The 10410-nt window shown below is 36.8% G+C and overlaps 1 protein-coding gene across 1 annotated transcript; it reads left to right on the top strand.

The window, feature by feature from the left end:
* The first annotated feature begins 140 nt into the window (after positions 1-140).
* LOC128993112 (uncharacterized) lies at positions 141-10277 on the top strand. The gene is made up of 9 exons (XM_054416869.1): positions 141-206; positions 1118-1490; positions 2150-2282; positions 2785-2903; positions 6410-6600; positions 7114-7227; positions 7505-7661; positions 8998-9093; positions 10074-10277. Exons 1-9 carry the CDS (start codon positions 157-159, stop codon positions 10239-10241), a joined length of 1401 nt encoding a protein of 466 aa, XP_054272844.1. The 5' UTR covers positions 141-156; the 3' UTR covers positions 10242-10277.
* Positions 10278-10410: the final 133 nt, after the last annotated feature.

Below are 10410 nucleotides of genomic sequence, written 5' to 3'. Positions count from 1 at the left end.
TTCATCATTAAATGGTTGCAATAAAAGTATTACTTTTTGTAATGAACATTACATTCATAAACATTTTGTTACTAAAATTAATCAACAAGGACAGATAAGCAATGTGTTATATAACTTATACACTGTTGAGTCCCATAAAATACAGTGAGACAAAACATGAAAGTGATTGTGGTTTTAAAATTTGTTCTGTTTATTATTTATATCAGGTATTGTATAGAATTCTCACAAAATAATTATACAATTTTAAATTTTAAGCCATAAATAAGGAATATTTATTTTATTGTTAAAGTTAAAGTTTTAACAATATAGAATTACAACTCTGAGTCATGCATTTTAACATATATGGTTCCTTTGATCATTAATGTTTTCTTAAATTATTCAATTCCTATAAAATTGAAAAATTATGGAACATATGTCTTGGTTGAAAAAAAACTCAATATACAAATAAATAATGTGCAAAAAAATTCTAAAAAACATGTCAGATTGCTGAGAAGATGTAAATAGATCTAAATGGTTAAACAAACAGAACTATTATTAAGCTGTGATTAGACAGTTTACAGTACTTGTTGCAAAACAATCGAAAAAAAACTCTGGTTTTATGTTTTATTGGAAAAATGTCAATGTTTTAAACCATTTTCAGGGGTTTTTACTGAAACTTTGTTTTCCAAAAAAAGTCATAAACATCTGTTTACAGTACTTTTGTTTTGGATTGTGTTTTGTGAATTTTGTGTGGATTTGTGCAAAATCCGGTGTGAAAGCAGTTTTATTCAAACCATAGACAAATAGAATTAAATATAGACCGTCAGCTGTGCTGCGGTTACCATAGGTTCTGGCGCACACCACTGGGAGCGCCATGTAGTTACGTATCTTGTAGGCCATACTACATGGCACTCCGAGCTGTGTGTGCCAGAACCTATGGTAACCACTGCAAGGCTGACAGTTTATATTTAATTATTTTTGACTATGTTCAAACTCACTCTAAATAGATCCAAAAGAAACCAGTCATAAAATATTTAAACCATTATAAAGATATTGAAATTAATTTTCAAAAGAGTACTCCTTGATCTTACCTCAAACATAAACAATTAACATTACTACAAGTTTTTAACTTTTGCAGTAATGTTCAAACGACAACTGAAAATCCAAATGAAAAGGACAACTTTTATGAAGACGACCAAGGTTTCATCAAGGCTAATCCAAAGTTCAAAATCGATGGCCCGTTACCAACAGGGGCAGTGAAAATATACAAGCAAATGCTCGAAGAACAAAACAATCCCCCAGAAAGCACAACTAAAGCAAAAAGACGAAGACGAAATGTCGAAGCTATGTCACAGTTTCTCTCAGGCCATGAGGAAAGGGAAGAACTTATAAGAGATATGAAGCATAGCATGGTTACAAAAGAAGAACTTGATTATTATAGTTTGGATGTCAAACTTGAACCTCCGAATGATTTCATTACCAGAGTTCCTCTAAAGTACAACGAAATAAACGTAAGTTGTTTGTTCACATATTCGTTAGGAATTTGGTAGTTTTATAAACTGTCTTCGATTAAAGACATAAGTCCTATGTATATGTTTTGTCCTTATGAAAAATATGCGGTGTAGTTAAATATAAGGGAGGAAATATACAGGGTTTTGATACAAAAGAGGTTTATTTTATGAGAGAAAATATATTAGATCATGTCTTTATAAGAGGTGATTCCTGATGAAAGAATGCAACAATCTTGATTTACATATGGTCATGTGCTGGGAATTACAGATAGACTGTAAGGAACAAATATATTTAAATTAATAAAAAAAAAACACAAAGGCAACTTGACTGAAAGGTTGGCTTCAGAGAATTTCAATTTTCCTATTTTAATACCTGGGATGTGTACAGTAGTGTGGTGAAATAAACTGTATTTTCAGTAGTACAATGTCAGTAATGTAACTGAAAAGTTTATTCTTTAAGGCACCGAAGGCAGAGTACAGCTATAGTCAAAGCTTTAGTTTTTTTTTATTAACTTGTTTTTTTTTTTACTATTTCATTATGATTGAATATTTTTAGAATTACAAACAAAGACAAATATTTTTAATTTAATTTCATAGTCTTGTTTAAAAATAAATGTACCAGACAAGGAGGCGTTTGAATTAAGTCAGTTTTCTTCCAGGGACAGTTCCAAGGGAAGATTTCGATTGGGACTCCGCCACAAATCTTTGACATGATTTTTGACACAGGGTCGTCGGACTTGTGGGTTAGATCAGACAAGTGTATATTTGAAAACTCCAACGTTGGGAATCCAGGTAGGTCTAGGGATATCTTTATGTACGTGTTTATCACTTCTGAAGCATCTTTTTTTTTTAAATTGGCAGCCAATTGAAAATGGCATCTGGATCCAGTTGCTATCTTGCTTGGAGTAGAACCAGGGACCTTCAGATTTGAAAGCAGGCACTACAGGCACTCAGCTATCCAGACGAACTTGTTGAATCTCTATGTGTAATCTTACATAGGAGAATGAAGACTGTTCTTGATATAAAATAATCCATTTTCAGAGCTAACAGAATACAGCTGGCTAAAAACAGTTTATAGATTTTGTCAAATTGTGTAATTGCAAATAACAGTAAACGTTTATACAAAACTGTGAATAAGAACTGAAAATTTCATCCTCCAACAGTTTGAAAATTCTATTGCCCTTCTGAAGCCAAACTCTTGTAGTAATACATTTTTAGGAACATTTCAAAACTCATATTTAAAATAAAGCTTATCAATCCCGTATTTTTAGGTTGAAAATTTCACATGTTTCAGATTCTGCTAATTCGTTCAAAAGTAGTCTGTCGTCAACATATGAGAGGTTAAACAAGACTATTGACAACCAATATGCCTCAGGACGGATCAAAGGACTAACCGCACTGGAGGTTGTAAGAGTAAGTTGACATCTAGACCTAAAGATGTAGTACGTCAAAGTTTATGTAAAAAATGTAAAAATAAGATACCATTCACTTTGAAACTTTTCCTAGTGTTCAAAAATGATTTATGAATGGTTTTCATTTAAGGCGTTCATATTGAATTTTGTAGAAATCCAGCAAAAATATTTTCAATTCTCATCCAACCATTACATTCTATTTACTCTTATAAAAACAATCAAAAAGCTACTTTATATTTATTTATGTTGTTTTTACAATTAACAGCAATGTTTTGTTTGTCTTCTAAAAACCTGTGAATGAGAAACTGTTTTAGTTATCAAATTATAATTATAATGCTTGGACACCCAATGCAAGTGCATAGACCACATTATTCAGAATGTAAAGACAGATAGGTATAATAACATAAGTGTGCTAAAGGATATCTCCGTGTGGGTCCGCGGTCTAGATCCTTGGCACCTTCGGCCCGGAATCCTCGGTCCCCGGGTCCCGGGGGCTCAACACGCTCGTCCGACGGTGCCGGGGGCTCAACACGCCCGGCCGACGGTGCCGGGGGCTCAACACGCCCGTCCAGCGTACCCGTGGCTCAACACGCCCATCAGGTAACTTGCGGGCTCAACACGCCCATGCGAGGGTGTCGGGGGCTCAACACGCCCGTCCAACGGTGCCGGGGGCTCAACACGCCCGTCCGACGGTGCCGGGGGCTCAACACGCCCGTCCGACAGTAGCGGGGGCTCAACACGCCCGTTCAGCGTACCTTAGGCTCAGCACGCCCATTAGGTGTCTCGCGGGCTCAACACGCCCATGCGAGGGTGTCGGGGGCTCAACACGCCCGTCCGACGGTGCCGGGGGCTCAACACGCCCGTCCGACGGTGCCCGGGCAGGGTGTCCACATTGTGGAAAGTCAGGGATAGTCATGGAAAGTCATGGAAAAAATTTTTTGTCATTGAAAGTCAGGGAAATAGGCAAGAAGTCATGGAAAGTCATGGAAATTTTCAATTATGGATGGATTTGAGGGGACCATTCAATGCTCTAGGCAGCCGTAACCCGGACTGTTGTAGCATTTTTCAGGATTTTTCACAAATGTTTGACAATTCAATTTATTACAGTTGTATTATTTTATGAGTTTTCGGTTTGTTTTAGTTCATTGTTGTACCTATCGTACTCCATTGTTAACTGTTATTACATATTTCAGTATTTTCTGCAAAATAACATGTCCAGGCAGTATTATTTGTGTGTGTATGTTATATTATAATTTGCGGGTAAAGTTTGTGAGTCATGGAAATCAATGGTAAATGGTCATGGATAGTCATGGAAAGTCATGGAAATTAATGACAAATTTTTTGTGGACACCCTGCCAGGGCTCAACACGCCCATCAGGCCCGACACCTGTGGCTCAGCACGCCCATCCGGCAGGGTCGGGCCCGGAGGCCCAACTGACTTCTCGGTGCCAAACACCCTGGTTAAGTACCCGCCGAATGGTACCCAAGTGGTGGGGGTAGAGTACCTTACCACCTCCATCAGAGCATCTCTCCCCTCCTTAGGAGTCATTTTCGTGTCTCCGAGTACTTTTGTACCATTAACCTCAAAATTCTCTAGGGAGTCAAAAACACTTATGAGAGGTTAAACAAGACTATTGACAACCAATATGCCTCAGGACGGATCAAAGGACTAACTGCATTGGAGGTTGTAAGAGTAAGTTGACATCTAGACCTAAAGATGTAGTACCTCAAAGTTTATGTAAAAAATGTAAAAATAAGATATCATTCAATTTAAAACTTTTCCTAGTGTTCAAAAATGATTTATGAATAGTTTACATTTAAGGCAGTTGTTCATATTGAATTTTGTAGAAATTCTGCAAAAATATTTTCAATTCTCATCCAACCATTACATTCTATTTACTCTTATAAAAACAATCAAAAAGCTGCTTTATATTTATTTATGTTGTTTTTACAATTAACAGCAATGTTTTGTTTGTCTTCTAAAAACCTGTGAATGAGAAACTGTTTTAGTTATCAAATTATAATTATAATGCTTGGACACCCAATGCAAGTGCATAGACCACATCATTCAGAATGTAAAGACAGATAGGTATAATAACATAAGTAACATATCTATCATCACCCCAATGACATTACTGATCAAAGACTTATAAAGTTGTGAGGACGTTTCCTCCAGAGCACTAGGCCTTATCAAGGGTGGTAAGGGTCGATAAGTGAAAGACTCTGGGTATCTCAAACTTCCATTTTATTCCTTTCTATCCTTATCCTAACACATATGTTTCTATGTACAATCGTATATACAATCTTGATCCTGGGTCCGTAGTCCTCCTACCAGGCAGTGTCTCCGGACTCGTATTCAGGGGTTGGGCAGAGGTTAAATCAAGTCTTGCTTGCGCCCTTACTGGCCCGGTGGTCTATGACACTCCTAAAAGATATCCGTGTGGGTCCGCGGTCTAGATCCTTGGCACCTTCACCCAGGAATCCTCGGTCCTTGGGTGCCGGGGGCTCATCACGCCCGTCCGACGGTGCCGGGGGCTCAACACGCCCGTCCGACGGTGCTGGGGGCTCAACACGCCCGTCCGACGGTAGCGGGGGCTCAACATGCCCGTTCAGCGTACCTTAGGCTCAGCACGCCCATCAGGTGTCTCGCGGGCTCAACACGCCCATGCGAGGTTGTCGGGGGCTCAACTCCCGTCCGACGGTGCCCGGGGTTCAACACGCCCATCAGGCTCCACACCGGTGGCTCAGCACGCCCATCCGGCGGGGTCGGGCCCGGAGGCCCAACTGACTTCTCGGTGCCAAACACCCCGGTTAAGTACCCGCCGAATGGTACCCAAGTGGTGGGGGTAGAGTACCTTACCACCTCCATCGGAGCATCTCTCCCCTCCTTAGGAGTCATTTTCGTGTCTCCGAGTACTTTTATACCATTAACCTCAAAATTCTCTATGGAGTCAAAAACACTTCTTTACAAAGTTACTTTGTAATTAAATTTTAACACCAACTGTCCATATCCATATTATTGATTATCTTGTCTGTACAGTTATCTATAAAAGACAGAAAATTATGGTCCTAGAGTCTCGCAAACTCTGCGTAATGTGGACTGGAAGGGTGCCGAATTTGTGAAAACCCAAGTTATCGGGAACTATAGGGTTAAAAATAAGAACAATACAATTTTTAAGCTTTTTTACTGCCTTTTTTATTGGTATTTTTATTACATTATATTATACGTCAGTATAAAGTCATCAGATATAGTACAACAAATCCTTGGTACCTTAGGAAATAAAAAAAATGTATACTCTGTACATACATATTTAACTAAAAAAATCAATAATTTTCTGAGCCAGGTGATAGCCGAGTTATCCGGACTGCCGGGTTATTGAGTGCCGAGTTTGCGGGACTCTACTAGTATATGAATAGTCTATGTACCAAAGCTATTGATGTAAAAACATCTTTACAGTTTTAAAACTGTGCGAAAGAACAATAATCCTCAACTTCCATCAATTTCAGCTTGGAAATCTGACAATCCACAACCAAATGATCATTGAAGCAACTCTTCTTCAAGATTTGCCTTACACATATTTCGACGGCATCTTTGGCCTCAGTCCCAAAGATGATCGGCATTACCTAATGTGTCCGCTTCACAACATGATCATGCAAGATCTTCTCCCAGCTCCGATGTTTTCCCTCTACTTCTCCGAGTAATAATTTTCAATATAATTTGGGTAATTAAATTCTATATTGTAGATTAGTACAGTTGAAGCTATTAACCAATTGGGCCTATAATAGTTTTTTTTTTATTTAATTATGTGTACCTTTATGTCCTTTTATCCTCATTATAACACAAAAATCCCTATACTTATAAAACAAATTTTAGAGGTTGCCACACACATTAACTAACAAACAGTTCATCATCACTAATGTTATTGAAACAAAGCATTAATTATCTGGGTAGCTGAGTGGAACATTGGCAGTGATGGTAATTAGGAGGAAAAGCTATTGGCTTCTTTCAGGATTGAAATGGTGACCTTTAAATTAGGCGAGCACTATGACCACTCAACAGAACGATAATGAAGCAACATAACAAAAGGTCGTTATAAGTAAGACCAGGGTATGGACCGTATCCTTACAAGTTTTTAATTAGCATAAAAAAACTGAAAAATAAGCAATGCGTAGTTGTGTTTGGCGATATAGCAAAAATGGATTTGTTTCAGCTCCAAGAATGAACTCATACTTGGAGGAGTGGACCCAAACTACCACAAGGGAGATTTTATATTTGTCGGAACCCTGAGCAAGGAGGCTAAACACTGGAGGTTTTTCCTCAAAGGGTAATTATACAGGGTGTCCCGGAACTCTCTGGAACCCTTTTGTATATTTGTTCCTTATATGGTGTTTTTGGATTGTTTTTACCTAAAGAACACATATAAAAGGGTTCCAGAGAGTTCCGGGACACCCTGTGCATACTTTATATCTTAAGTATTTAAACTGATTTATAATCTAATCATTAATACTTTTTTCACACTTGTCTCTTCCTTCATACAACTCAAACACAATAAACCTTATATATTAGATTGATCAACCATTGATTTCACCTTGTTTTGACAGCATATACATTGGGGATGAAGAGGTGAGCAATAGAGGATGTATGGGGATCGTAGACTCCGGATCAGACTTCCTGATGGGTTCTGCGGACTTGATAAAGTCTATCGTGAAGGCAGTAGATCCTGAGGGAGTGACCAATAAGGTTCATGACGCTTACACGGTAAGATCTTTTGTTTACCTAAAAGTTGAAATCAGGATAGATAATATAAATTGATACGTCTTCAGAGGTATGGAAAAGGGATGGATTGTGTTGTGATACCTTGGAGCAGAGATTCCCACTATTACCACACACTATTACCTTTTGGGTTATATCACAGAGTCAATGGTTATATCAATAGTCAAAGCTATTACTATAAACTCCCTGATTTCAAAAACATTAAAGTTTAAATTTGCTACTTGTACCAATAGAGCTAAACCAATGTAAGTTAGTACCTTGCTATATAACAATACTTAGTACATGAAATGAGGAGCCGAATTAAGGATTTTATTTTTGAATTGTTTCAAAAACTGAAATAGAAATATAAAAATGGACCTAAAAATTTTTGCTAATTTTGTCTTGATTATTATTGTTTGGTATATTCTTAGGGTAATTATTGGTCTATTTTGTCATAATAGTTTCAAAGTTGGGTAAATAGCTACTGAAACTCAAACCACACTCTATAAGTCTAAAGTCTATTGTTGTTTTTATTCAATGTTTAATTTTATAATTAGATTTTATTTATAGTATTTAGAGTACCGTAATGATAGAATGAATGTACAAATATTAATTTCCTTTTATTCTTCATACTAGGATAATTTTGCACTCTGTCCTTAGTAATATTTAGTTTTTTAGAAGGGTTTATATTTAGTTTTAATATCTGATCATTTCAAATGCATAATTTTGTATATGCCTAGCAAAAAATAAAATACCCCCGCCGCAGCAAACCTGCAGACTAAGCGTATTTCAACTTGTCTGATTATATTTTTGCTCAAATATTTCCATAAATAAGACATATTTATTCCCTATTTAAATAACATTAGATTTAACGAGTGCTTAGGTTTGCTGCTACGGGGAAGGTAAAAAGTGTTTTTGACCATACGTCAATAGTATAGGATGAAATAAATAAATTTGCCAAATTTTATCAATATACTATTGATATATTTTTACCCCATAAACCCCATATATATATATATATATATATATATACATAAATTTGAATGGATGGTGTTTTTGGCCTCTAGGGACCTCAAAATGAAAAATTAAATCCGTCCCGCGTCCAGGTCTTACCATGAGTACTACGGTAATAGCTTATTCCCTATATGGGAAATTCGCTAAAATATTGAACCTTGAATACTGAACAAACTACGCCTTAAAACTATTTTCGGCTAAGGATGGCTTAACAATAAAAGTATGACATGTCTATTAGAAATTAAGTTTTATGTTTAAAGTTTACTTGAACTAAAAACCAAGAACAAAACTAATAAAACTATTTGTGTAATCGATTCTCTGTTTCCAGCTGATGTGTAGTGATACTGAAAAACTGAAGGATATTGCTTTCAAGACAATGGACAATCAACTGCTTTCTCTATCAGCAAAAGATTATGTAAAGAAGGTAAGAACTGGCTGATGGTTTTTTTTTTGGGGTTTTACATCTTTTAGTGAAGATATTTTTGTACCATTTCAAAAGTTTATAATTGTAATAACAAAGCTTCCATTATAAAATCTTGTGCAAAGTAAGAAACTGTTGTTTATTAAAGGGATAGCTATCTCAAGCTAAATAAGTTCGCCCAAATAAAAATAATTTAATTTTAACAAATTCCCCTATAAGGACAATAGACAATAGACAATAATCTTTATTGACATGTTCGTTGTAAACAGTACATGGGTAACAAAAAACTATTAAAAAAGGAATACGCTATATTACGATTACCATATCAAGTAGTCTATTGTGTCAGTGGTATAGTCCTACAATCCCTTCTCACTTTACAGATAGGGTGAAAACGCTATAGGTACCACCCCCAAAGTAACTGTTGGGTCTTCCTTATATTCGACCAGTCACCGCACTAATCGACTTAGGTGGACCGTGCGCACAGAAAGTTACCGTCAGGGGTGTGAAGAGGGCAAGTCTCAGGTAGCTTGTGTTTCGGTGGCAAACCAATGTGTTTGAAAGGCATAACTTTCCTACACAATCGACCCTTTTCTCTGTCGAACGCCAGACATAAGTGCCTTCTTAGGGTTGTTTGACTGTATAGGCAACCAGTTGCACAGTTAACATAGTTAACAATAAGTTATTAAACTCGAGACTTTGAATCTTTAAAAGTATGAATTTAACCATAGCCTCCTCTAATACAAGGCCAGGAGTTGGTGTGTGGCAATATCATGCCTATTGCCATGGTAACAACAGAAATAACAAAAGTGTAAACATAAACATTGCATATCTCCATTATAAATTAATACAACAGCTGTTTCGGTTTGATAGAACAGCTGTGTTGCCACTTTAGTTTCGCCGCCTTGTGTTAGAGGCTATTCAACTGTAAATTTTAAATAAGCGCTTTGGATAAGGACAAATTACTCATAATTATTTTGTTTCAGGCAGTCATCAACAAATCTGAATTCTGCTATACTCCCTTCGTAGTTCTCGAGGGGTTGGAGACACCCAGTTCAACCCCCGTGTTGTGCTTCGGAACAGTCTTCATGAGGAAATACTACACCCAGTTTGATGTAAAAAATAGTAGAATCGGTTTTGCACTTGCTCAATAAACATGAGTGTAGATTCCACATGGTTCAATAAATCAATTTATGTGAGCTTTTGTTCTCAATCCGCAACCCTACGTTGTAATGATTGATTTCACAATGCAAGCAAATTAATCTTATACAGTTATCATTTTATGCGTTGATTACTTTCTCCATTGTACTGATATGTTGTAAA

Source organism: Macrosteles quadrilineatus, unplaced genomic scaffold (genome assembly GCF_028750875.1).
Source record: "Macrosteles quadrilineatus isolate MER2022 unplaced genomic scaffold, UCM_ALF_1.0 Scaffold_4__1_contigs__length_99947679, whole genome shotgun sequence".
In the NCBI taxonomy this organism is placed as follows: domain Eukaryota; kingdom Metazoa; phylum Arthropoda; class Insecta; order Hemiptera; family Cicadellidae; genus Macrosteles; species Macrosteles quadrilineatus.
The sequence above is the reverse complement of the archived record's forward strand: the minus strand, read 5'-3'. Positions and strand labels throughout refer to the sequence as shown.

Excerpts from the sequence above, each read along its gene's own strand:
- LOC128993112 (XM_054416869.1), top strand. The coding sequence starts at position 157 with ATGAAAGTGATTGTGGTTTTAAAATTTGTTCTGTTTATTATTTATATC. Across the intron at positions 1,491-2,149 it reads TAAAGTACAACGAAATAAAC|GGACAGTTCCAAGGGAAGAT; the intron begins GTAAGTTGTTTG and ends GTTTTCTTCCAG. Across the intron at positions 7,228-7,504 it reads TGGAGGTTTTTCCTCAAAGG|CATATACATTGGGGATGAAG; the intron begins GTAATTATACAG and ends TTGTTTTGACAG.